This window comes from Desmodus rotundus, chromosome 11 (assembly GCF_022682495.2).
Source record: "Desmodus rotundus isolate HL8 chromosome 11, HLdesRot8A.1, whole genome shotgun sequence".
In the NCBI taxonomy this organism is placed as follows: domain Eukaryota; kingdom Metazoa; phylum Chordata; class Mammalia; order Chiroptera; family Phyllostomidae; genus Desmodus; species Desmodus rotundus.
In genome coordinates, this window is record NC_071397.1 from 6,538,651 (window position 1) to 6,566,094 (window position 27,444).

A 27,444-nucleotide genomic window follows, 5' to 3' on the forward strand; every position below is an offset into this window, starting at 1 on the left:
GGAGGGCTGGCTGTATGCATTGTTCTACCCCATTTTATATATGAGACTTCAACGCCCAGGGATTTGGGCATCTGTGAGGATCCCGGAGCTAATTCAAGGGACGCAGATCCTAGGGGAGACTGTAGTTTGGGGGAGTCGAAAGTTATTTATAGGTGGATTTTCAATGGTGAGGGCATCAGCATCCCAAACCCTGGTGTTATTCAAGGATCAACTAACTGTATTTCCCTTTCTTCTAGATTAATAAATGCCCTGGTATTTAATCTTGCCAGTGTCTGCTTGGAGTAAAAGGCACTTTTCCCAGACTCCTTCAAAGCCAAGACTGCCCCTGTGTCTGAATTCTGACCACCGGTGGGACTGACAACTGTGTCTGGGAGTGTGTCCTTCCGGGAAGAGGTGCCTCCATCGTCTTCCCTTTCCTCCTTGCTGGCTGGGATGTGGCAGTCATGGCTGGGGCTGGAGCTGAAGCAGCCACCTTGGGTCATTAGGTGGAAGGCTTGGCCCATGAGAATGCGTAGGCTAGAAGAGCCCCAGCCCCTGATGATCAGACAGCCATGCCAGCCCTGGGCTGAAACTCCAACCTTGCTACAGGACAGAGCCCTGGACTCTGCCATTGTTGTTTGTTTGGGGTTTTCTGTCATGCTCAGCTGAACAAACTAATCCTAAGTGACACGCAGAACGTGACGACGGTCAGATTGACTTCTGGGAAGAGGAGGGGATAAATGACTCCCAGACAGATCCACCCTCCTTCTGGGCTTTAAAAAGTGCTGTTCTCTCCCTGAGGAACAGCTACTCCAACAGACCCTCTTTCCCTTTGGAATGATCCAGACCTGCCCCAGGGCAGGTCCCAGGGCAGGTCCCAGGGCAGGGGGTGGGCTGGTGCTCTGCCATCGCCTTTCCAACAGCGACAGCAAAGTTCTTTGGGGGAAGGGGGAGGGTAAACTCCTTTCCCACCCAACTCTTCGTAGGCATTGGGGAACACAAAGTCAGTGCCTTCTTAGCGCTCCCTCCCACAGGCTGCGGGCGAACGGTGCACCACCCGACCCCACTGGCCAGCCCGCACTGTGTTTGGGAGTGGGCACAAAGGCCGGTAAAATACGGGGAGACAAAGACGCAGGAGTCACAGGGAACAGCCGTGGGCACTCGTTATCAAGCGGACACAGAGGTTCTCAGGGCCCAGTGGTTCAGAGCAGGGGCCCTGGGGGCTGCAAGAGTCGGGGAAACCCACTCTCCCCAACAGCAGGGCTCCAACATCCATCCCTTCGTCGTCTCCCCTCTCCTCCCCCAACCTTGGCTGTCCCAGGGCTGCCCTCGGGACGGAGCTCGGGAATAAGGAGAGGTCCCGGGAAGGAGGCAGCCCCCCCTGAGCGGATCCGTCTTTCCATTCACTCTCAGCTCTCGGGCTTACATTTTCCGGGAGGGGTCTGAGGGTCATGTCACCTAGGACGAGACCCAGGCGCTCCTCCGGCCTCAGTTTCCTTTGGGGTGCCTCGAATGGGCGGCGGTGGTTTAGCTCTCCTTAACCAGGGGCACCTGGGAGGAGGTCGGGGTGCGTGGGTGGGAATGGGGGCGCAGGACCCAGCCCCGCTCGGCCCGGGACGGGCTGAGCGGCGCGGCGGGGCTGCGGGGTGTCGGTGGCCCGGGCGCACTGCTGGGGACTCTGCCTGGCCCCTCCCGCGGGCGGGGCGCCCCGCGCCGGCTCCTCCCCCGCGCCCGGCGCCCGCCAGGGATTAGTCGCAGCGCGCGGTTCCGCAGGTGGCAGCGATGGCCCGGTGCTGAGCGCCCCGCCATGGCCCGCGCCCCCGGGCCGCTCCGCCTGGCGCTGCTGCTGCTCGGGACGGTGGGCCGGGCCGGCCCCCGCCCCCAGGTGAGGCCGCGGGCCCGGGGGAGGGGGGCGGGGGCGCCGCGGGGTCCTGGCGAAGGCGGTGGGACTTGAGAGAAACTCCGCGACCGCAGGCGGAGGGCACCGAGACCTTCTGGGGCGTAGGGACTGCAGACCCGGCACCCTGGGCTGGGCGGCCGGGGTGGCTTGGCCGGCGGGCCACAGCCCCCATCCCAGGCGCGGCGCCCGCTTCCTGGCCGCCCGGCCCCTCTGCCTGGGCGCCGGCTGCCCCGCGGCCGCCGTGCGCTGCCGACTTCTGCGCCGCGTCTCCCCAGACACTTTCCCAACTCCTCCTCGGAAATCGGGGCCAGCCGCCCTGCCCCTGCCCGGCCCCTGCCCCTGCCCCTGCCCCAGCTCTCTCCCTCCCACTGCGCGCGACCCCTGCCCCGCAGTGCCTACCCCCAACCTGCCCGCTCGCTGGTCAGAGACCCCAGCAAGACTCTGGGAGCGCGAAAGGGCCAGGGTGTGGACACCCAGCCCCATTCCCCCTCACCAGCCCCCCAGCACAGGCTTTGACTCATAGCCCCAGGGACGCAGCTTGTTGTCCTTCCTGGTGACCTCCCAGATGGAACTTGTCGCACACCACCCGCCCCCCCCCCCCCCCCCCCCCGCCGCCAGCCCCTGCCGCAAAAGGGCAGGAGGCTTCTGCTTCTGCAGCCAGCCTCCCCACACTCTAGCCTAAGCCCCCATCCGACCCCCTGGTTGACATCACACACCAGCGCACAAGCTGAGACACAGATACCTTGGCCTCCTGCATGCCACTGGAGAGCAGGCCGCAGCCAGGACCTCTGAAGCCGCTCTTCTTGGCCTTCGCTGTCTAACCTGTCTTTCCCGTCTCCAGGCTCTGGCTCTGGGGGCTGTGGTCAGCCTGCTTTTGGGGCGGGGAGTTGTCCAAAGATGCTGTGAGATGCTTGAGCAGAGAGGAGGCACAGGCTTGGGTTGCCTGCCCTGTGTCGGGAACTGCCTCTTCCCGTCCTCTGGCGTTCCTACCCACAGACCTAAAGAACCCAGAGCTTCGGGGAGTGGGCCCACACGGGCCTTGAAATGTGTCCCTGCAGCCATTGCCCTGGGGTGGGGGGCTACTCTACCCCCTGATAATCCAGGTGTGGACAGTTGTGCCTCTCGGCTAAGGTTCCAGCACATTTTCAGTCCTCAAATTTCCTTCCAGATTCCCTCCCTCTCCCTGCCCCCCAGCCAGCTACCGCCAGTGCAAGAGATACCTTTCCCTTCCCCAGCATCTTCCCCCCAGCCCCTCAGACAGGCCTTGGCTTCCCTGGTGCACTTGAGATCTTTCTGGAGCCAGGACTACAGACCAGTTACATGCTTCTCTCTCACCTTTGCCTCCTCCCCTGGCTGGGCTGGGATGGGATGGGGTTTCGCATCCTGCTCCAGACCAAATCTGCAGACTGGTTTGGATTAAGGGAAGAGGAGAGCTTCTGGGGGCTGCCTCTCTTTCCCCAAAGTTCCTTCCTTTATCCAGAGGAAAGGGGCGCCTTGAACCTGCCCTTTCTTCTAATCCCCTCATTCCTCAACCCTGGACCAAGGGCAAAAGCCAAATGTCTTGGCACCATAACAAGGCTAAGGGGCGAGAGGGTAGGATGAGCCAGGCTCTGAGCAGAGAGGGTGGAGCTCTTGTAGGGGGACCTGAGCATCTCTGGCTGCCATAGAGATCTGAGGGATGGGGACTTTGATATTAGACCGTAATAATTGTGACACAACCTCGTGCCCGCATGTAATATTCTAAAAAGTGGTAAATTTTGCACTCATGAGGTTGGCAAGGCTTGAGTTACTCCCTCCATGCCACCGATGAGGGGACAAATGCTCAGAAAAGAAGGAAGTGTTCCCTGTGTAAGGTGACCCAGCTGTTCAGGAACAGAGAGGAACAAGGGGTCTGGGGCTGGGCTTCTGCCCAGTACCTGCCTACCCAGGTGGGACTGAGAGCTCCGCTGTCACGTCTGGCCAGGCCGGAAGCAGCTTCCCTGCAGGCAGGCTATGGCTGAACTGAGCTCCGAAGAAGGGAACCCTGGGCATGCTATTGCTGCTGGGAAGGACCACCCCTGCCCCTATTCCTTACTTTCCCAAGAGCCCTGTGAGGGAGCTGCTCTGCAGGGGGACAGGCAGGCCTTTGACACCCCAAATTACCAGACAAACCTGGGTTCACATATTGATCTTGCGGAGGACAGCTGACCGCCTGGAATCTCAGTTTCTCCTCTGTAAATAGGGACTACAAGCTCTCCCACACAGGGTTATGGAGAGGACTGGGACACTGGCATCTGAGGCCACAGCTTCCGTCACTCGGCAGCACTGACCCTGCCATTCGTGCTCAGGAACCTGGAAGCCGCCTCCAGGGCAGCAGGACAGGGGCTCTGGGAGTCCCCAGGCTCGCACTCCCGTGAGGGGCGAAGGGAGTCCAGGGCGCACAGCACGCAGCATGGACATTGTTCTGAGCAGGGGTCACTCCTGCACAAGGGCCCGGGGCGGGGGGGGTGGCCCTGGGCCAGGAGCAACCAGGAGATCACATCCTGCCCTCTGATGCCACCTGCCTCTATGCCGATTCCTGTGTGTGTGTGTGTGTTAGAGAGATACCGAGATACAGAGATAGAAGCAGGGAGGGAGAAACAGAAGGAGACAGACCAGGGGGTGAGGGCTGTGTGGGCCTGTCTCTCTGTGTCTTTGCACATGACCCTGTATGACAGTTTGCTTGCGTGAGAAACATCTCAGCATATGATTGTGTCCGACGGTGTGTATGTCCTTGTGACTTCATGTGTGATACTGTGTCTATGGGAAGGTGTGTGTGTATGTGACATCTTTGTGTGTGACTGGGTGTCTGCCAGCATGAGCCCGTGTGGGTGAGAGACAGAGTGCTTGTCACAGAATGTGTGGCTGTTTCTCTGTATGTACGTATGTATGTATGTGACAGCCTGAGTTGAGAATATGTCAATCAAGGGGGGTGTGTGTGTGTGTCTTGGGGACAGTGTCTCAGCGTGGGAGTGTGTATCTGACCGTGTGCGTTTGTGTGCCAGAGAGACTCTGGGTCATGTCTCAGTAAGTAAGCCTGTCCGTGTGTCCGTGTGTCCGTGTGAGGGCTGTTGTGCATGTGAGGATGTGCGTGCTGTTTTCCTTTCCCTGTCGTTCAGCTCTCGTATCTGGAACCCTTAAGACAAGAAAAGGGAGGGTGGGGGCTGTCCAAGAGCCAGGGGTCAGAGACCCCACCCCTCCAGGGCACAAAGGCCAGTAGTTTGGGCTCTGGGAAGCGGCCAGAGAGGAAGGAGCCGTGGGGTCCTGGAAGGAGTGCTGCTTCTTTCTTCTTTCGGGAGGCCCTCCCCCATTTTTCCCATCTCCGTGGCCCAGAGAGGCAAGGTCTCTTTCCTCCTTCCCTTCAATCAAACGGTTCCTAGAAAAGGAAAGAATCGGAAGAAACCGCAGGAGGAATTTTTCCGGTTAGCAGCCAGTCTTGGGAGAGGGTGCCTTTCCGGGGTGTGGGTGGGGACACCCAGCACCTCAAGAACACCTACTCCTCCTGCATCCTTCTTCTCCGCTCCTCACACGGCCCGCTGCTGCGAGGCGTGTCAGCTCATAAGGACCTTCACCGACTGGCTGGACCTGTGCAGCTGCTCTTTGAGAGCAGTGATACCCCCATTTTACAGGCGAGAGGACTCAGGCCCCAAAAGATGAAATGTGTCCCTTCAACCCCAGCTGAGATTTAAGGCGAGGGGCGGGGAGGCCAGAGGTCCTGGGAGTCACCCTGCTCAGTGCTTGCACACCACTCCCTCCTGGCGTCCTTTGTCACCCCCTGCTTCCTCCCGAAACTCCTCACACCATTTGCCTTCACCCCTCTCAGAGAGATCCCATGAAGCCTGGCAAGTCCCAATTTTTAAAACTGCCAGCCGGCCCTCACCCAGGCCCACAGGCCCCCTCACTGCTGCCCTGTGTGCTGGGCCAGCTCTGCTGCCCTGTGAGGGGCAGGGGCACCGACCACTGTGTCCTCCCCGCCACCCAGCTGCCCCAGCCCCACTTCACCGGGCTTGGGGCTGGGCCTCATAGCACAGGCAGATGAAATGGGGCCAGTGCTGGTGGTCAGGGCCTTGTCCCTCCTCACTGTTTCCTGCCCTTGGGCATGGAGTCCCCAGTGTCCCCACTTGGCTTTGCCACCAGCTATGGTGGCTGCTGGAAGATGCCACAGATCAAGCAGATGATTAATGCTTGGTGTGAAAAGAGTTTGTTGATCCTAAAAGTGATGGGGGGGGTGCAGACTCCCCAGGAAGCCAGGCTGCTTGTTCCTCTCTTTCCTCCCCCATAAACAGCAGAAACAGTGAGAACGGCTGCCACTGACCGCACATGTTCCCTGGGCCAGGGGCCACTATGAGCATTGACTCACCTAATCCTTGCAACAAGCCTGGGTGGGTAGGGACTCTTATTTCCACTTTGCACATGTGTAAACTGAGGCTAGAAGTTAAAACTCTTGCACAGGTACAGACTTAATTTATTGAGGATTAATTTATTCAGTGTCAGGCCCAGGTCTGGACCCAAAGCCAGGGCTGTTCCCCCTGCACTGTGTTAACTGAGCTCACCTGAGCACCTGGGCCCAGCCGTGCTGGGTGGTCACCAGCCCTGTCCCAGACCAGATCCTCGCCTCTGTCCCAGGCTCTTCCCACTGCTCTCCTTCTGCCCCAGCAAGTCCTCCTCAACATCATTCCAAGGCTTTCCCCCGCTCGCTGGAGCATCAGCGTCCCTACTTCTGTACCTTTGTCCCTGCTGGGTTCTTCTGCTGAACCCCTTGCCAGCCCAGTCTCTCCCCCACCCACCCTCAGTTCACCCCCAGTTCCCAGTCCCCTAGGGATCTCCAGTCTACACTGAGCCTGGCCCCAGCCACTCCCTGAGCACTTCCACGCACTGCCTTCTCCGTTACGTCCCGCAAACCCCACCCCACCCACAAGTGAAGGACACCTCCCTGGCCTGGGGATTCTCTCAGACCCGAGCTGTGTCCCACATCTCTGTGTTCCTATGTCTGCCCATCCTTCCCGCTTGCTCCCAACACCACCACCCGGCATTTGACACGTTTTGGCTTCCCTGAACACCAGGTCGGGGAGAGGCCTTCGGCCCAGGAGACTCGTGCGGGGGGCCTGGGGAGGGGGGCGGTGAGGAGCGGTACTAGGAGACCCCTCGCTGGTGCAGGAAGATGACGGGACCCCCACTGACTGTTCTTACTCGTCTGTGTGTGTGTTCTCACCGCACTTCACTTTTTAAATTTATTTTTAGTTATAATTGACATATGATATTATATTGGTTTCAGGAGTACAACATAGTGATTTAACACTTATATAACTTATGACACGATCACAGTAGTCTAGTGGCCATCTGTCAATATACGTGGTTGTGACGATCTCATTGATTCTAGTCCCTGTGCTGTAAGTTACATCCCCATGATTTCTTCATCTTGTAACTGAAGCCCCAGTCTGAAGACAGAGCAGGTGCCGGGCTGCCTGTGTGTCAAAGCTCCCCGGGGTGCTGGTGGCCAGGCTGGCCTTCAAGGTGCTGACCTTAGCCTTTAACCCCACACCCCACCCCCATCCTGAGACTTCTGGTTTCCGTGGGCTTCCTTGTCCCCATTCACTGGTCCCCGATGTACCTTCTGCCCCAGTTCCCAGCAATGGATGACCTTGCTTCCTGCCTGTTTTCGTCCTAGAAAGGGCTATCAGGGGAAATCTCCCCAGCCTCTCCACCCTCCCACACCAGCAGCTGCTGCACTCAGGGGCTGGGAGAAGAAGGAAAAGGGATTTGGGGGTAGAGCTACCACACCTACCGCCAGGGGAGACTGCACTGACCCCTCAGTTGTAGCTGAAGTCATGCCACTGCCTTTGCTGTTGTTGAGTTTGATTCTTTGTTCATTTTATTTATTTATTTAACAAATACACTTGAACTTTGCCCTGAGAATAGCTCCATCCTGCAGGTAGCCCATGTGGCCTCAGCACACGTACTTCAGGAAAGTAGCTGGGGCTCAAGCAAGCTTGGTCCCCTCCCTGGGGACTCCTGTGGGTCAGGGACCAGCACATGACAACCCGTGTCTTGTATGGACTCGGCTTAAACGTGGGCAGGATCACTCAGAAACCAGGTCCGGTCCCTGCTTAGGGCACCGCCAGTGAGGGGCGCAGGCTTCCAAAAACAAGCTGTTTTCATTTCAGCGCACGTGCATATTTTGATTTCACAAAGTGACGTTTCGTCTTCAGTTACGTATTGGTTCTAAATTGTACGCAGGGGTCTCCCTGGTCATCTCAGCATCTGCAGCCTCTACAGGAGGAACACTTATCATCTTAACAGTGTTCAGAAAATAAAATATAAAATAAAATAAAATAACAAAATAAAGAAACAGTCCCAAGACATCTCTGAAGGAAGCACACGAAAATGTTCAGAAGGGACCATTCTCGCTTTGGTGGGTCCATTTGGGTCTCTGTGCTAAAAAGCCAGTTCTGTTACCTCATCTGAAAATTGAGGTTTGTGTTCCTCTATTCACTCACGGGGGACCCTTCCTATTACAGGCCTGATCTCCGAGTTCTGGAACGTTTCTGACCCCTTCACCACTTGTCCTCCGGTCTCCTCCCTCTCTAGCTGATAGAAGCCGAGCTGAATATTTGATTTGTGTTGTGATGTTAAAAGGGGACCCTGGGGGGTCATGTTGCCCCCTACTTGATTGCTTTGTGGGGGCGGAGTCGAATCACCAGGCTTTGTGGCATTGAATCCCCTCCTCGCCACCCCCCCACCCACCGCAGGTACTCCAGCACAGTCACAGTTCTGGGGGACTTCAGGGTCTAGCCTTCGCTCTGCTCCCTGGGGCACTGTGTGGCCTTGACTGAGTCCCTCTCCCACACTGGGCCTACACTTCCCCTCCTAGAATGGTTGGAAGTGGGAGGATTTTGTGGGCAGGCTGACTGGGCCCTGGGGAGGAGCCCCTGGCAATCACGAAGGCTGGGGTTCTCAGGAGCTGTCTCCTAGGTGAGGTGAGATGAGGGTGACACACACTCTCCCTCCCTCCCCAGGACTCATCCCCCAGCGACGTCAAGTTAGTAGACGTTCGCTGGGCTCTGCTACACATGGAACTGTGCACCAGTCCCCTGGGAAGGATAAAGATGTAAAAACATCCTCTGAAATGCAACTCAATCCCTCCGCCTAGTGGAGTGTGGGGCCCTAAGGTCTTCTGGACATCCAGACACCAAGCGTGTTGGGGGTTGGGGCTAGAAAAGAGGTTGCCTGGAACCAAAGGCAACCAGAAACCCCATTTCTGTCTTCTCCCCAGGGTGCCACCGTGTCCCTCTCCGAGACAGTGCAGAAATGGCGAGAATATCGACGCCAGTGCCAGCGCTTCCTGGTTGAGGCTCCACCCCCAGCCACAGGTTAGTCCAGGTGGGGCCCTCACCCAACTAACTGCAAGGAGGCTGTGAAGGCCCCCAAGCCTTGGTTGGGCATCATATGCCTCTCCAGGAGGCCACATCTGCCCTGCGCTTCGGGATGTTACCTTGTTGCTGTGTATTCGCCCACGTCCCCGGCTTGGGCCCCTCAGGAGCAAGACCTAGCCTGTCCATTCTTTGTCCTCCTCAGCACTTCCCAGCCTGCACAGGGGCTGGAGGCCCAACCAACCTCTTTGTAGGAATAAATGTTTGCAGGGGCTGGAGGATTGGGGGTGGTTTTTAAAGAGCACAGGGGAGGAGACTGACAAGCCTGAGTTCAAATCCTGACCCTGCAATCATCACACAGTGACCTTAGAAGGTTACAGCAGCCACGCGAGCTGCCGTTGCCCCCTCATCTGCGATGTATAATTTAAGAACAGTCCTGTGGGGATTGCTTATTGAGCACTTACTACGCTCAGGTTACCTATGTAACATACGTCATTTGTCCCCACAAAGTCCTGTGGAACCTGGATTGCCCCCATTTTACAGATGAGGGAACAGAGAGACATTAAGTCCCACTGCTGGTAAGTGGCCAAGTCTGCTTGCATGGCACCTGCTGGGTGGGGAGAGTGCTTGGCCTACAGAAATTGCTCAGCAGAGGTTAGCAGAGCAGAGGTTCCTGCCCCACCAGCTGCCAGCCCCCGGGGTGGGGAAGTGCCTCAGCCAGGCCAGAACTCAGGACCGTTCCCCTTGCACCCAGGCCTGTTCTGCAACCGGACCTTCGATGACTATGCCTGCTGGCCAGACGGGCCACCTGGCTCCTTTGTGAATGTCAGCTGCCCTTGGTACCTGCCCTGGGCCAACAGCGGTGAGTCCCCTCCCCCACACATGGACCACCCTTCCCGTGTCCAGGAGGCTGGAGGTCAGGGGTGGAGTTGGAGTGGAGTGCACACTGTTTCCTTTCCACTGGGACACAGCCTTCCCCACCCCAGAGGGCCTTTGGGCCTCCTTATGGGTGTCTGTGGGGGGAAGGGGCAGTGGGGGGGGCGTCTGCTGTAATGTGGGCCTGAGGCCTGTGCTGGCAGGTGGGTGGTGGGAGAAGTGTGGGGTCTGACTTAAGGGAGAAATGTGAGCCCCTCATCCAGGAGTCAGGAAAGGAACAGATCCTGGGGTTTCAGGGAGGGGCATCACCTGGAGGTGTCATTGCGCTGGTGGGTGTGTGTGTGTGTGTGATGGGTGTTTGTATCCGCCCACCTCCTGACTCTTCAGGGCCTCAATAGTCAGATGAACCCAACGGGAATAGTGAGCAGGGCATTAGTGGGGCTGTCCCTCAGGCCCTCCCAGCTCGCTCCTGCCTGCAGGGGACACCTGCCCTGGGAAAGGTAAGTGAGAAGGTCACTGGAGTACAGAGACCTACATAGGCTGCAGGGGGAGCTCTGACTGGAGGGGTAGCCCCCACCCATGCCCCATCTATCACTGGTATCAGGGAGGCTAACAGGAGACAAGCACCCTGCCCCAAGGAGCTCATCTCGATAAGGGGAGAAAAGACACTGTCTTATAACAGTGACTATAGTAATAGCTGACATTTACTGAGTACCTATGATGTGCCAAGTATTGCCGAAAAGCATGGTGTTCATTTAATCTTTACAACTACCCCATGGTTATGCCTCTTGTAAAGATGGGGAAGCTAAGGCCTCAGAGAGTTTAGGCCACTTGCTCCAAAGGGTGTAAATGGCAGAGCCAGGATTTGAACCCAGCTCGTGATCTTAACCACAGTGCCTTGAAGGGACCTGAGGCCAAGCGGAAACCAGCCCAGAAGCAAGAGTGAGAACGAGGCCGAGCTATGGGAAGCCAGCAGCGGTCTTCCTGGAGGAGGCAGCCTCTTAGTGGAGCATCAGGGCGCCTGGCAGGGCCTGGCATGAGCTTTACTGCAGACGGGGGGCTGAGGTCACAGGAAGCCCCGGCAGGAGTCCTAAATAGAGGCTCTCTCCTTCGGCTCCCTCCCAGGACACCCACCTCACCCTGAGGTGCGAGGGGGGAGGCTGGACCAGGAAATAGGCAGGCACCTGGCTGATGCACACACAGTGGCCCTTCACACTCACTTGAGGACCTGTGCTCATTAAATATTCACAACTACCCTCTGAGGCCAGTGCTCTGATTATCTTCCCATTTTACAGAGGCAGAAGCTGAGGCGCAGAGATGCCAGCTGACTTTTCCAAGCTCACGCAGTTTGTAAATAGCAGACCCAGGACTCAGGCAGGAGTCTGGTTTAGAATCAGTGTGTAATTGCCACACCCGGCTTCCTTGAGTGTGTATGCACACATGTGAGTGTTCCTGGGCCTCTGCTGGCTGGGCACAGCTTGAGGGAAGCTGGAGGGAGGCAGTGAGCTACTTGCCCTCTTTCTAGAGATGGAAAAGTTGAATCTGACAATCTCATGGTTCTGCTCGCCGATGTTCTGTGTGGCTGTGGGAGCCTGAGCGAATTCTCAGACCTCTCCGTGCCTCAGCTGGCTCCCCTGGGTAAAACTTAGTTTTCCTCACCCACCCTACTTACCTCGCCCACCTCCCGAAATACTTACACTTTCCCTGCCTCCCAAAGGTTTGGGATGGCTGCCCGGCCAGCCTGGGCTGTGCCTCTAGACCCCCCGGAGCCAGACTCAGGACAGGGCCCATCGCTCAGCACTAAGCTGCCCCCAGCTCTGCCTGCTGCTCTTGGCTCCATCCATCACCTTTAATTTTATTTGAGCAGGAAATAGGTCCTGGCAGTGCCCGTTTATGAGCGAGCACAGTTTTATTGCTTTCTACATGAAGATAACGGCCACTGCACAGGCCCCCTGCCAGCCTCCGCCCTTCCCTGACTCACCGAGCTAATTCATGCCCTTTTCTGACACACGGAACCACCGACTCTGCCGCCCCTCCCCTGTCCTGTCCCCAAGTTAGGGGTCTGCAGAGACATCCTCCGGACTCCCACAGTGTAGTCGCTGTCTCTGGCCTGTCCTGGTCGTGCCCTGGGCAGGGGCTGGCAGGCACTGGGGGCTTCCCTTACTCCCATGCAGGGCAGGTGGGAGCAGGAAGGGGGCCATTCTAGAGCTTTCTTGGGCTGATCACGGAGTATCCTGTGAGTATGGGTTAAGAGGTGGGCAGAAGGAAGGGGGTGTCTCAGGCGGGGTCCTGCCAGAAAACACCCTCAGCTGGGAATTTGAAGAGAGTTTAGTGGCAGGGCCACTTACAGAGGCTGGGCAGGGCTAAGGGGCCAATACATAAAGTAGTACATAAAGCACCAAAGACTACATCTGTGGGGAGCCTAGCGTCCCCACACCCGAGTGGGGCGGGAATGGCAATGAGACTCCCGTGCGAGCTGGAGGTCATAGTGACAGAGAGGCCACCCAGCAGGGCTGAAGCCACTGCCAAAACCTCAGAATTGAGGCAAGAAGGGAGCAAGGGAGAAATACCCCTGCCTCTCTCCTTCTGCCCACCTACCTTCTGCTGGTGCCTCCCATGGGTCGAATCCAGAAGAGGTCAGAGAGCCAAAGTGATGCTGTCCACAGGGGTCGGCCTTCTGGGGTGTAGAGCAGGGCAGAGGAGCGAGTGACTAGAGAAAGAACTAAATTCAAAGCCATTCCCGGACACCTGGGTTGTGTCTGTGAGGAGCTAGGAATGCCAGTGAGAACTTAGGGATGTGTGAGTTAGTGTGTTGGGGAGAAGGGGTGACCCCTCACCATGGGGCTGAAGAAGTCAGCTCAGCAGCCCAGAAGTGCAGTGAGGGAGGCCAGAGCCACCTCTTTTGCCCGGGGTGTGTCAGGAAGGCTTCCAGAGAGAGGTGACACGGGGCCAGCCCTGAAAGAACAGGCAGGTAGAGAAGGGGGAAGGAGGGCCCTCCAGGGAGGGAGGACATCCAGGCACCCCCTTGGAGATGGGGCCAGGCCTGAGGGCTGCACTGTGTCCCAGGGAAGGCAGCTCTGGAGTTCTGACCCCACTGATTCAGAATTTGAGGCTCTGGATCTCACGGAGAGGGCAGGGGCAGGTAAGTCGTGGAAGGAAGGTATTCAAAGGAGGTGCTTGGTGTCAACAAGATTTTCCCTGTAAACCAGGAGGCCAGAGTGGCTTCAGAGAGCCTCTTGAGGCCCGAGGGCTCTCCAACAGCCCCCGTTTACCCACAAACAACTGATCTGCTTGTTACAAATCACTCTGGTCTCATTAGCTCTGCTCCCTCCCGATCTCTACCTGCTTGTTATCTTAGTTCTAACTATATGAGAGTCACGAAATGCTTTTAAAATAGTTTATCACTCTCGGTTCTCAGAAACTGACAGGTGCCTCCCTGAGTCATGTTGAGATGGGAGCTTTCACGGCAGGCAGGGGTGGCCAAAGGGAGACAGAGGCCTGAGCTTGGTTTTAGAGTTCTGTCTGAGGAGGTGTCCTGAACCCCGGCCCCAGCCTCACTGAGGGGGTGCCCTTTGGAGAAACTGTGGTGGGGGCTGCAGCAGGGCGACCACTGTGACCACGATTTGAAGGCCTCCTGTGCACCAGGCACTTCACACGCTTTGTCTCCTAATCCTCACACCCCAGACCTGGGAAGTCATTACAGTTCCTGTTTACCCAGGAGGAAACTGAGACCTGGGGAGTCTGCTCAAGGCCCCATCGCTGGCTGAAGGCAGAATCGGGATTTGAACTTGAGTCTGTGTAGTTCAGAACCTGAGCTTCTCCTCCTGGGCTATAATGGGATGTACCACTCCTCACCCCCACCAGCACCCCAAGCTGATGCCTTCAGTTCGAGCCCTGCCTTTCTTTGCCTGCATTCCACCACGTTGGGGAGGGCCTGTGACTACCGTCCGTCCGGACCACAGCTTCCTGGTCCGTAAGATAGGGGTCCCATGGTCCTTGCGGCTACTGTAGTTGCCAGGGTGTGGGAGTTAATGGATTCGTGAGCAGCTCTCTGCAGCCCTGCATCCACGTGGAAGGGCGGCTGTTAGCTTGATTACAGACACCGCTGTAGTTTCCGGGAGGGGAAGTGTTTAATTGGGGATTTTATTTCCAACACCAGGGTCTGACTTAATGAAATATCCCTGGGCCTCCTGGCATGCGGCCGGCTGCCTCCTGGTGTTGACAAGACCGGAGCCAAGCCCCTGGCTGATTTACCAGCAGCTCCTGGGCCAGATAAAGCTGAGCCGATAAGCAGGGCTGTGCCTGGACCCACTCCACCCCCAGCCGTGATGGGCGTCTGGGGACCACAGCCCGGCCAGGAACCAGCCCTGGCTTTTAATATTTGCTACTGCTGAAGGATAATTGACAGCCACCCTCGTATAGACTCTCAGGGACGAGGTGATCCCTGACGCTCCGCCAGTAACACTCACATCTGTCTGTGCCCTTACCACCTTCCCGTCCGCCCAGACGGCCCTGAACGGAGAGCCTGGGAATGGTGCTGCCTGCCGGGGGCCTGCACTGGCAAGAGGACCTGCTGGGAATGGTGGCCAGTGCAAGCCTCAGGAAGGGCAGGGGAGAGATGGCACCAGGCCATCCTTGAGTGTTAGCAGTGAGCAGGGCTGCTAACTTGTGGCTTTTGGAGGCGGAGATCTGGGGGTCTAAATCCTGACTCTGCTGCATCCTGGCTGGCTGATTTGGGGCAGGTCACTTGGCTTCTTAGAGGCTCCATTTCTCCACCCGTAAGATGGGATTAACTGTGCCTACCTCGTCAGGGGCTTGTGGTGCTCAAAGGTGTCAGGCATACAGCAGGCGTTCAAAACAGATTCTGTGAGCGCACAGCCTGCAGATAGGGTGTGTAAAGGGGCGTGAAAATGGGTGGGCACCAGCAGTTGTGGAGTGCCAGGCTCTGAGCCAGCTGTGGCAAGTAGGTGGTATCGGGGTCACACTGCTACAGGCTGAGTCCTGGGTAAGTGAGCTGTGGGGTGGTTTGTGCCCTGTGGCTGTGTCCTCTCCCTCCCCTGCCCCTCTGCCTCCCTCTTTTCTCACCCCAAATGGGCTGCCAGAGACGCTCTGACATCAGTCTCACTCTCTGTGGGTCACTGCTCTGGGGTTATCGACCACTGGCTTGTCCAGAAAAAGACTTGACCTCTGGTGAAAAATTCCAGGCATCCACCCAAGCAGATAAGAGATGCATCAGCCGGGGGGCATTCAGGGCTTGAGATGAACCCTTCAGTCACTAAAATCAGGCCGAATATCACCCTTTCTGTGCCTTTGGCTTTGCCTGATTTTGCTCGTAAGTGCATTAGGGGGTGCTGGGACACAGCTCTTCTCGCTGCTGACAGTCCTGCCATTAGACTTTCAGGGTTTTGTTTTTCTTCCAGGTGAAGTCGCTTTCAAATGCAGGGCTGTCTAGGAGCGATGCTGCAAGCTGGCTTCCCTCGCTGTATTACTAGATACTCCTGTCTCCTGGGAGGGGACCTGGTTCAGGGTTTGCTTATGACAGGGAGCAGGAGAAACAAGAAGAGCAAGCAGGGAGGCTGCCCTGAAGGACTGGGGGTCAATGTTAGGGAGGACAAGGGTCTCACTGACAGGCCCTGCAGGTGCCTGACAGGGTGGGTGGACAGCTGTCACCAGACCCTGCAGTGAAGGTCTCCTGCAAATTACAGTGGCCGGGGGTGGGGTGGAGGGCTTGTGAACTGTGAAATAGTGCCCCTGACCGCATCGCTAATGACCGCATCCCTCCTGGGCCCCAGTGAGGTAGGTAGCCTCTGGGGCCGCAACGCTCCCACAGACAGGACTCTCCTGGCCACCTCTCCACCTGCAAACCTGCCCAGCCACTGCCACCCAGGGCCTCGGTGGCGTGTCTGTTCTCTCTCCTTCATTCTGCTCCTTCCTCCCACGGCTGGAGAGGCTAGTCTTTAAACCTTTTAGTCCTTTAGAATTTTTAAATCTCCTAAAATTTGTCCTGGCTCCAGCTTCCCTCCTTGATCTCCCTATGCTACCAACTGCCCCCCCTGCCCCATTTTGTCCCCAGTTTCCTGGCCCTGGGGTCACACTCATTCTCATGCAGGGAGATAGCAACCCTTTATCCCCTCTTGCAACCTCACAGCAGACCTGGGCCACACCACCATCTCCCTGGGGAGGCGGACAGTGGGGCATGGCGGGGGGCTGTGGGGGGGACTGCCTGAGTATCAGGTGCACAGCCAGGATGTGGATGAATGGGCACAGCTCAGAAGGCCTGTGTTTGATCTCTCTTGGTTTGCATTTGTGCTCTTCCTTTCTGAGCTCTTTTTAGTTCTTATTCTGTGAGAGTCTTAATTCCCTAAAGCCAGGAAATGTGCTTCTTTCCCCCTTCAGAAGATGGTTTCTTGACAACAGAGCCATGTCTCCCCTCACACTGGGGCTCCCTGAGGATGAGGCGTGTCTCCCTCAGGCTGGGGCTCCCTGACTGCAGGGCCCCGTGTCTTTCTCCTTCTTAGGAGCTCCTGCCCACTCTTCCTAGGATGTGCTCTGTGCGAGGAGTGTTGGGTGCAGATGGGCACTGAGTCCTGAGACTTAACTCACAGCACGTGGCTCTCGTGCTGTTAGGGCCACGTGTGGTCCACAGCAGACCTTATCAGTAGTGCGATTTGAGGCTGGAGACAAGGACGTAGAAGTAGGGTAGAGTCGTGTCCTCTCAAAGAGAGGGCTTCATCAGATGGTTGCAGTGTAGCCATGAGGAAAGGTTGAGGGCGGGGTAGGTGGCCCACGCCTTGGGGACTGCCTTTCCTGTCTCTGGGCCAGATGGGCATATGGCAGGCCAGGAAGGCCCGTGTGTGTGGGGGGGGGGAGGGTTGTGTAAGAGGTGTTACTAACTCCAAGAGGTCAGTCCTGGGGGAGCAGCGTGACCCCCAGGGTGGAGTGCATTAAGAGGCATGTGGCACTGGGCCAAGGCCCAGCTCACACGTGTCTCCACCCCAGTGCTGCAGGGTCACGTGTACCGGTTCTGTACAGCTGATGGCCTGTGGCTACACAAGGACAACTCCAGCCTGCCCTGGAGGGACCTGTCAGAGTGTGAGGAGTCCAAGCGTGGGGAGAGAGTGAGTTGAACGTGGGGGCTCTGAGCCCCCGAGGGGTGTCAGGGTCCCAACTGCATTGGAGCAGGGGCCCTGGCCACTGGGTATGGTCATCGTCCATCCCACTGCCTGTGGGGACTTTGGACACCATGCTTTCTGGACAGAGGTGGCGTGTGTTTGCCTCTGACCTTGGAACATGGTCCTAGAAATCCTGAGACATGTCCATAGGTTATTCTTCTTCCTAGTTCTCAGGTCCCTGGTGGGGCCGGACTTGGGGCCCCACTTCTACCCCGTTTCATGGGGAAGAAGGATGTGGGAGACGATGTGGGAGGGGATGTGAGGTGCCCCATGTACACTGTGTCCCTGTGTGCGCACAGAGCTCCCCGGAGGACCAGCTGCTGTCCCTTTACATCATCTACACAGTGGGCTACGCACTCTCCTTCTCTGCTCTTGTCATCGCCTCCGCCATCCTCCTTGGCTTCAGGTAAGGGGGCCCAGAGCCTCATCTCAGCTCCCCGCTCTGTCCCCCAATACAGGAGCAGGCACCAAACCAAAGGAACAATGCAGCAGGTTCTTGTCTTAAGAGGTCTCTGGAGAGCTCACACCATAGCATATGAGGCTGAAAACATGGGATCCAATACGACGTGCTCGGTCTAATCGCTACTATTGAATGTGTGCATTTAGTGATACTGCAAAAAAGGAAAAGCAGACACCACATGTACACACAAAGCCCCCTCCCCAAACCTTAACAGTGGATGGCAGAATTAGGGGAAGTCCTGTCCAGGAAGCATGTATAACTCAAATAATCAGAAATTCAGTTTTAGATAAAACCTCAGGGGTTTAGAGACTCTGCTCTCTTTGGAGCTCGTCAGGCCCCCATAGAAAGGTCTCCCTAGATGAGCCTCCTCCAGAGTACCAGGTTCTTCCCACTCCCCCTGCACTTGGTAGGGGTGGCCAGGGGGCTGGCTTCAAGGGCAGGAGGGATTCTGAGGGCAGGGAGCGCAGGATGCCCATCAGCAGGAATGTGAGAGGTGGTACCCTTCCTGCCTCCCCATGGTACCTGGCACAGTCAGTGCTGGGCACACAGTCAGTACTCAGTGCATTCACTCAAGGACTGCATTTTATTATGAAGCAGTTCAGTAATTCGAAAACACAGTGGCTGATACTGTGATCCCATGTTCATACCATCCAGCCTAAGAACCACACAGTTATGCTTCCCAGGGTACTGCTCCTCCCTGCCCCATCCCCGGAGAGAATCCCTACTGGGGCTGCTTACCACGCATCTCTCTATGCTTTTACCGCATTTGTAAGTATCTGTAAAACTACATAGCCCGAGTTTTGCTTACTTTTCATGGCATGTGGGGCATATAATCTGCAATGTTATTTTTGTCCCGACAATGTTTTTGTGAGATTCATTCACGTTGAAAGAGGTAGTTCTGCTTCATTCATTTTAACTGTCACTCTGCACTCCATTGTACGATATCGCACAGTGTATTTCTCTCTTACTCTTTTAGTGGACATTTGACGTTTTTCTCTTCTGAATGATAAACTTTGCTACAATGAACACTCTTACCTCTGACCCCTTGTGCATTTCTCCAGGGGCACATACCTCCGAGTAGACTCGCCTAATCTGAATACTGCGTGCCTTTGCAAATCTATTAGGTGTTGCTCAGTTGCTCTCCGAAGTGATCACACCAGTTTACCCTCTCACCAGTAATAAATGAGAGTTTCCTTCCCTTAATATCCTCACCGCTATTTAGTATTTTCAGACCTAATGGTTGCTAATCTAAAGTGTGTGAAATACCTCATTATGATTTTAATTTGCATATCTCTGGTTCCTAGAGAGAGCAACATATTTTTTAAATGTTTTACTCTGTGAATTGCTTGCTCGTAGAATTGCTGCATCTGGAATTTATTTTTATTGGCTTACATGGTTTTTTCATTTTTATCTTAGGTGTTCATTTTATAGTCTGGATACCAAACCAGGAAATGTCTGCTCTTAGTCTGTGGTTTGTTTCTTTTTACTTATTATGGTGGCTTTTATGCCCAGAAGACCTTAATTTTATTGAAATGAAATATGTCAATTTTATCTGTTTTTATCAATAAACAAAATTTATCAATGAATGTTATCAATGGATAAAAATAATTTCATCAGTTGATTGAAAAATTACCATTTTTTGCCCTGGCCAATTGACTCAGTTGATTGGAGTGCTGTCCCGTACACCAAAAGGTTTTGGGTTCAATTCCCGGTGAGGACACATACCTAGCTTTCAGGTTCGGTCCCCGGTCAGGGTACATAAAAGAGGCAACTGATGCATGTTTTTTCTCTCTCACATCTGTGCTTCTCTCTCTCTCTCAGATCCATAAACATATCTTTGGGTGAGGATTAAAAAAATTATCACATTTTCCAAAGACCAAATTTTGTTATGGTCTTGTATGAGAATCTTTCCTTATCCTGGGGCCATAAGTTTTACCATCCCTTGTGGTTCTTTGATGCATCTGGAATTCATTTTTGTCTATGATGAAAATAAAGATTTGATTTTCTTTTCCCATGTATACATATAGCTAATTGTCTCAGGACCATTTCCTTCTAGTCCTCCTTTCCCCTTGGTTTGCAATGCCTACTCTGCCAGGCAGCAAGGGCCGTCTCTGGCTGGGTCTGTTCCTGTCATCTGTATTCTTGTTCATTGGTCTATTTGTCTTACGGCAAGGGTCCCTACTTTGTGGTTCTTTAGGAGTGTCTGCACTAATCTGGGCCCTCGGCTCTTCTTTATAAGTATTTAAACTTCATTTAAGAAAAAACCCAACACTCTTGGAATTTTTGTTATAGCTGTTTTGAATTTATAAATTAATGTGGGAAGAATTTACACCTTCAAGAGCGTGAGTCGTCCTAGCTATGAATGTGATATATCTTTCATTAATTAAATCTTCTTCAGTGATTTGAAGCAAATTTTATTGTATTCTCCATAGAGATCTTGCCTATCTTATGTTAGACTTATTTCTAGGTAGCCAATTAAAAATATCATAAGTGAATTCTTAAAACTTAATTTTTGTCGGTTGCTAAACTCTCTTATTGGTTCTAGTAATTTGTGTGTCGAGTGTCTTATTTTCTCTGAAGATAATCCATCATCTACAAGTAATATCAGCTTTGTTTCTCTACTCCTAGGTCCTAGGCACTGTTCCCTCGCCTTACTGGAGCGGCTAGGGTCTGTACTGCAGTGTTCAGTTAACGTGTTGATAGCTTCTTAAGGCTAGATGGTCCTTAATTTTCTCTGATTTTAAAGGGAATGCTTCTAAAATTTCTCAGTTAAGAATGATGTTTGCTCCCAGCTCGGGTAGATAGCTCTCAGCCGTTTAGAAATGCCCTTATATTTCCAGTTTGCTATGGGTTTTTACATGGCCGGTTGAAATGATATTTTTGAATTCTTACCATGTATGTGCTCTGTATGGCAGCCTGAAGGCATCTAAGAAGTGGGCCCTGTCATCAAGAAGCAAAACAAAGTCCCCATTGGGAAAAGTGGTCCTCATCACTTGAGTCACACATGACTTTATAGAAAAGAAGGTGCCACAGACAGAGGATAGAATATGGATGGGGGGTGGGAGTGGGGGTGGCAGTGACCACACAGCTGAAGGCTTCGTGGAGAGGCAGAACTTGAATTAAACAAGAGGATCTTCAAGGCTATGGGGAAGAAGGGCATAGTCAGAGGAAGGGAGACAGAAGCACTGTCCCAGAGCCAGAAACGTGCCTGAGATGTGTGTTAGCCTGAGAACCGGAGGCTGTGGAGCAGCATTGTGGGCCATCTTGCCAGGGAAGGGCCCTGCTTTCTCTCCCAGACACCTGCACTGCACCCGGAACTACATCCACCTGAACCTGTTTGCATCCTTCATCCTCCGAGCACTGTCCGTCTTCGTGAAGGACGCGGCCCTCAAGTGGATGTACAGCACGGCTGCCCAGCAGCACCAGTGGGACGGGCTCCTCTCCTACCAGGTGTGTGGTGTGTCCAGGAAGGACCCGGGGAGGGATGGGCGGTTGGTGAAGGCTATTGTCCCCCACCCCAGCCAGGCCTGGCACAAAAAAAGGCAAGAGCTGCCCAGGCCTGGTCCTCAGGAAGCCCCCAGTCTGATGGGAGAGGCAGTCCACCCTTGGGAGTCCCAGGAGGGAGGCACGGCCCCTGTCCTTAGGGAGTTCTCAGTCTGACACGGGAGCTCTGCCGCTCACTAGCTGTATAGTTTTAGGCAAGTCATTTAACTTCGCTGAGCCTCAGTTTTATTACCTGATTGGAGATGATACTAGTTTCTTCCACCCAGGACAGTGAGGATTCAGTGAGCGGAAGCAGGTCAGGAGGTCAAGTTCTTAGCACTAGCCCTGGCCAGGTATTAGCTCTCTTACCCTACTTTCACCCTGGCAGGCAAGTAGCTGGGGCAGGAGGGGGAGGGTGGTCAAGATAGGCAGGGGGCAGAGCTGTTGCCCCCTGGAGACCCTTCCTCTGCCCCCAGGACTCTCTGGGCTGCCGCCTGGTGTTCCTGCTCATGCAGTACTGCGTGGCGGCCAATTACTACTGGCTCCTGGTGGAGGGTGTGTACCTGTACACACTGCTGGCCCTCTCAGTCTTCTCGGAGCAGCGCATCTTCAGGCTCTACCTGAGCATAGGCTGGGGTAAGGCCACAGCCATTCATCACACCCCCCAGCCCGACTGTGCCATGGGGGGTGGGAGACGCTGACCCCTGTTTGAACTGCTGCCTTCAGGCTACCTCCACAGCGCCAACTTGGTACTCGGAACACACTGCTGGGCCAAGGCACAGGGCCCACCGGACAGCTGTGTCCTGGGCACAGGGCTTACTGGCCATGGGGCTGTCCAGACACTGCAGGGGTTATGGTTACCCTCCCTTATTTTCATAACCCTCCCCCCTTATGGAAGCAGAGGGCTCCACTCTGGCCAAATCCACTGCACACACCATCGGCAGTCCTGCACTGTCTTTGAATACCCTTGCTGCTAACACCCTCCGGGATGGGACCCTGCCCCCAGTCAGTTCTGGGCAGTGCAGGCCCAGAGGGAAATGGAGAATCCTGGGCCTCAGGGTGGGGGGTCCTGGGTGGGGACTGAGGGCTCTGACTCTATCATATGATGATGAAGAGGATGGTCACAGGAGAGCAGGGCAGGTGGCAGAAGCCAGCAGAGGAAAGGGTGGACCGCAGACGTGCCTGGCGCCCAGCTGGAAATGTTCTAGCCAAAAAAGTTTGCCAATAACCATTGCATCTTTTTTTTTTTTCTGGAACATTTCTGGTTGTGCTTCTGCCTCTCACTCTGTGGCATTCCTATGAGAAAGGGGTGAGATGGGGAAGGGCCTGGGACACCCAGCAGCAGCAACCCCAGTCCCCTTCGTTACCCGAAAACAGATGCAACAGGGCTTGGTCTGGAGGGGCTCACAGGCCCCCGCTGGCATGGAGCCAAAGAGGGTCATGCCATCGGGCCCTCCCTGATCTGCCGTGTGCCCACCCTGGACCCCACAGGACGTGCCCTCCAGCTTATCATTCATCCATTCACTCCTCTCATCCTTCATTCACCCACTTCAGGCTGCTCCCGGGGACCTCCACCTCGGTCACAGCCACCCGCCTCCCTCAGAGTCCCTTGTCCCATACTGGCTTCTGCCCCCCGGGCCTTTGCAAGGCTGCCCCAGTCCAGCCCACCCCTCGGGAGGCCAAGCAGGTTGCCCGGCCCCCTGGCCCTGTGCTCGCTCTCACATTTCATGGCTTTATGCTGGTGTTCCTCAGCCACCTGGCTCTGCGTAGCCCCCTCATGGAAGAGCACCTCTAAGGGAGCTTTAATGTGATCAATGTTTGGGGGTACGGAGGCCCAGAGAGGGCAGGGCCTTACAGGCAGAGCAGGCGCTGGAAGCAGGCCTCCTGAACCCCAGGCTCTGGGCCCCACTGCCTGTCATGCAAAATCTCTAGCCTACACTGTACCTCCTCTTCACTGGGGCCCTGTGGACCCAGCTGAGCAAGGTGGGCTGGGGGACCTGGCCTCTACTCTCAGCTCCCTCCTCTCACCCTTCCTCAACCCTCCCTCCCACCTCCCTGCTGAGCCTTCCTGCTCTCCGAGGCCTCTTCACCCCACTAGGGCAGTCAGAGCGGCAGTGGGCAGCTGGAGAGCCCTGCAGCTAACTAGGGGTGGGAGCGCGCTAGGCCATTGAGGAGAGCGCTGGGAAGGCTCTCCTCAGGGTGGGGGACAGTGTCTGTCCATTCTGGGAAACAGCATCAGCACTGGTAGTATCTGTCACCATGGTGACCTGAGGATAGGAACAATCAAAGGGACGTTGTGATGTGAGCAGTGGAGTGGGGGTGGTTGGTGGAGGACTGGTGGGGATAGAGAGAGCCCTGAGGTCTCTAAGTAGGAAATGGGGGAGGGGCTCCAGTCCTTTCCCACCACCTCACTCCCCAGCTCAGGGCTCAGGGTCTGAGGGGGTATAAGTGCAGGACCTGGGGGCCCCCTCTCCCATCAGAGCATCCTTTTCTTTAGGAACAAAGACAGGACAGAGGAAGTCTCAGAGAGCCAATGTGCTGTTGTGATGCCAGAAGGCCTGGCCCAAGTTGGCATGCTTGGGAAAGAACGCGCAGCTTCATGTGTGAGCAGAGAATTAAAGTCAGGACTCCGACACAGTTGGGGGAGCTCCCAAAAGGCATGGCAGCTGCTGCCCATGGCAGCTGAATACCCCCACAGCCCCCATGAGGAGGCTGCCCAGGAGGGAGGCGATTGATGGACGAGGGCCTCGTTACTTCTTGGAGCTGGTTCTGTGTATCTTACTTAATTCCAGCTTTTTTCTTCTGGCCTATCTTGTTGATTTTCTAAATGGGAGAAAAATGAAGCCAGCAGGGAGCGTGTAATGTTTGCATGTGACAGAGTGGTGCCTGTGTTTCTTAAAAGACTTTGTTACAGAGATGGTGATGAATGAATGAAGTTCCCCAGGTCTGGTAACATGAGTGAGCTCCACAGTCCTGGAGTGGGGCTTCTGGAGGCAAGGACAGCATGAGGCTGGGGATGACCAAGAAGGAGGTTTCTGTATGTGTGTGGCTCTCGGGGAGCTGTTCTTACCTGGAGACCCTTCTCTAATTGATATATTGACTTCCTCATCACTCACTCATCCATTCATTCCATCATCATTGAGCATCTTCTAGTGGCAGGCTCCACACTATGTCCACACTTTGGAGGGCACCTGTCCCTCGTCCAGTCTCATGAAAGCCTGTTACTAACACATCATGGGTGCTGAGAGGTCTGTCGTATTCAAATAAATGGCCAAGGAGAGAGATATCTGATGAAGCTGTGGGAGTCTCTGTGTCCTCCACCCCCGTCTGCCCTTGTCCAGCACAGCAGCTCCAGGCATACGGGCTGCTGTTGAGTGGACATCATCTGCTGAGGCTCTGGATGATGGTGGCAGGAAGGGCTATGAAGTGCGTTCTGCCCTGGAAACGTGCTCCCGGGGGAGAACCCCAGAGCCACACGAGCATGCACATGGACCCCTCCACCCCATACACACATCTGTGTCCACCCACCTAAATAGGCACACTTTTACCTGTCTCAGACACCACGTCTCCGACCCGGAGAGGAGCAGCCGTAGAGGCAGGCACGGAGGCAGTTAGTAGAGAAAGCCATTGAGGGTGGCTGGCATGGGCATGGGATTGTAGCCCTGCGCCCTAGTCCCGCCTGTACCCTCCTGAGCTCCTGATCCATCGCCATCTGTCACATGAGGACGGACAATCCGATTATAAGTCAGCAACACACACCGAGCTCTCACTGAGCTGAACACTGAGTCTCTGAAGACAAATGAGGCTATAACTGGAAGCCAGTTGTGTTAGTTGCCTATCACTGCAAACACATGACCCCACCACTTAGCTGCTTAAAACAATTATCATCTTGTAGTTTCTACGGCCAGGAATCTGGGTTCAACTTCACGGGCCTCTGGCTCAGGGTCTCCCACGGAGATGCCGTCAAGCCATCAACCTGGATAGGTGTCATCTCAAGGCTTAACCGGGGTTGGAAAATCCGCTTCCAAGCTCACTCAGGAGGCAGGAAGCTTAGGACCTTGCTGGCTGTTGTGTGAAGGCTTCCATTCCTTGCCCCAGGGGCCTGTCCATAGGCTAAGTGTCCTCAGGACGTGGCAATACTGTCCCCCAGAGCGAGTGATCACACTGAGAGAGCGCGCCCAAGGCAAGCCTTTTCTAACCTTTTAAGACTCTTTTATAACCTGATATCAGAAGGGACACGCCATCACATCTGCTGTGCATCATTGGTCACACAGACCAACCCTGGTACAAGGTGGACGGTGCCAGGGTGTGACTTCCAGGAGGCGGGGATCTTTGGGGGCCATCCCAGAGCCTGCTGCCATACCGGTCAAGTCTCAGCCAAGTAGAGAGTGCTGTTATTGTGGTTGTTACTGCGGGCTGCTGGCATCAAGGGTAGGGCTCCTATTTCTACTCCAGGCTCTTCCAGGCCACTTGCAGATGCGTGTGGGCAGGGAACAGGTGACTGGCGGGGCTTCGGGTGCCTGAAGGAATTGACGGAGATGGGCATGTGGGCTGAGGCCGTGGGGGAAGGGCATCAGAGAGCTGGCCTATTCCTCCTCATGCACTGTGTTGTCCCCACTCCATGGCCCTGTCCCTCTGCTGCTGGGGTGTCTGTGTCCCTGTGTCTCAGCCAGAAGCCTGGGGGTGAGCTCTGACAGTATGGCTGGCCCACTCGAGGGGCAGACTGGAGAGCTGGAGCACAGACACCATGTGATGGGGACCCTGATAAGGAAGAGTCTGGCGAGTCGGGGCGGGGCGTCTTTCCTGATGACTCTGTTGTTCATGCACCTAGACCTTCCTAGTTCCGTGCCTTCTAGAAAGTGTGGTTTGGGGCCTGGAGGTGGAAGAGGCCAGGGTAAGGAAAGGCTTCCGGGTGTGCATGGCGGTGGCTCTGGCCTGCCAGCCCCTCTCCCCTCTCTCTCTTTCCCTCTCTGCTCTTAGGTGTTCCCCTGCTGTTTGTCATCCCCTGGGGCATTGTCAAGTACCTCTATGAGGATGAGGGGTGAGTGTCCTGCTCCTAGGGGTGAGTGTGCTGACATTCCCCCTCCTCATGCGGTTCCTTGGCCCCTGGGGCACGTGGCTATGACTTGTTGGGAGGATAAACTGAGGGACCAGAGCTTAATTTATGACTTTAGTTCTCTACTCGCCCTGTCCACCCACCCTGGGATTGTGTGACAGCAAACGGTGCTGGGCCTGGGGGGTGCATGGCGCCCCCTGCAGGTTCCTTTGTAATAACTGCGAACAAAGTGTTATTTTGTGTGTGGTGCGAGGTACACAAGTGATCATGTTTGCAGGTTCATGCAGGGGGCGTGTGTATCTCTCTGTGTGCGACTGTGTATTTCGGACTGTGCACATGTGTGCGTGTATGCGGCTGGAAGGGCTTTGCGTGGGTCTGTGGGACTGGTTGTTGGGTGGCTCCCAGAGGCAGTGTTTGTGTGGTTCAGTGTGTGTCACTGTGTGCCCACACGCACCTCTGTGTCCCTGTGCCTGACTGCGAGCTGGGGTCTGTGTCCAGCCGGGTGCCTATGTGTGTCCTCTCCCCCTCCAGCTGCTGGACCAGGAACTCAAACATGAATTACTGGCTCATTATCCGGCTGCCCATTCTCTTTGCCATTGGGGTGAGTGGCAGTGCGGGGGTGGCCCTGGGGAGTGCTGGGGGGAGGACTGGGGAGAGAGTCTTGAGAAGGCCCCCAGCCACCCCAATGTCTGCCTTGCAGGTGAACTTCCTCATCTTCGTCCGAGTCATCTGCATCGTGGTGTCCAAACTGAAAGCCAATCTCATGTGCCAGACGGACATCAAGTGCAGGTGACGCAACCGAGCTGGCTCTGCTGGGCGCCCTCAGCCCCTCCTTCCAGCAGAGACGGAGACCCTGGGGTGCTGAGCTTGGAACCCTACATGACCTTCTCCCACCTGGGCCTGGTCTGGGGACCCCAAGTGTTACCCTCATCCCTGTACCTGGGCAGCTTTTGTGCTCCTGAGGAGGGAGGTGGCTCGACCTCTACCTCCTCCCCTCCAAGCAGCATGTCCCAGGGCATTTGGGGTGGGAGGGTGTCTGTGACCCGGTTGCTGGGCTTGGTAGGGGTTGAGGGCACAGAAAGGGGAGAAGAGGTCATGGGAGAGGTCCAGAATGACATCTCCACCCTACC

The 27,444-nt window shown here is 55.6% G+C and overlaps 1 protein-coding gene across 1 annotated transcript in view; it reads left to right on the forward strand.

Annotated features, from left to right (window-relative positions):
• The first annotated feature begins 1,720 nt into the window (after window positions 1-1,720).
• Window positions 1,721-27,444, forward strand: part of GLP1R (glucagon like peptide 1 receptor) — a 33,312-nt gene continuing 7,588 nt past the window's right edge. The window contains exons 1-10 of the mRNA XM_053914366.2: window positions 1,721-1,864; window positions 9,171-9,267; window positions 10,022-10,129; window positions 17,143-17,261; window positions 17,615-17,721; window positions 21,072-21,225; window positions 21,735-21,894; window positions 26,239-26,299; window positions 26,846-26,915; window positions 27,015-27,103. Of these exons, the coding sequence (XP_053770341.1) occupies window positions 1,787-1,864; window positions 9,171-9,267; window positions 10,022-10,129; window positions 17,143-17,261; window positions 17,615-17,721; window positions 21,072-21,225; window positions 21,735-21,894; window positions 26,239-26,299; window positions 26,846-26,915; window positions 27,015-27,103 (1,043 nt within the window). The 5' untranslated portion in view covers window positions 1,721-1,786. The remainder of the gene's footprint in view (window positions 1,865-9,170; window positions 9,268-10,021; window positions 10,130-17,142; window positions 17,262-17,614; window positions 17,722-21,071; window positions 21,226-21,734; window positions 21,895-26,238; window positions 26,300-26,845; window positions 26,916-27,014; window positions 27,104-27,444) is intronic.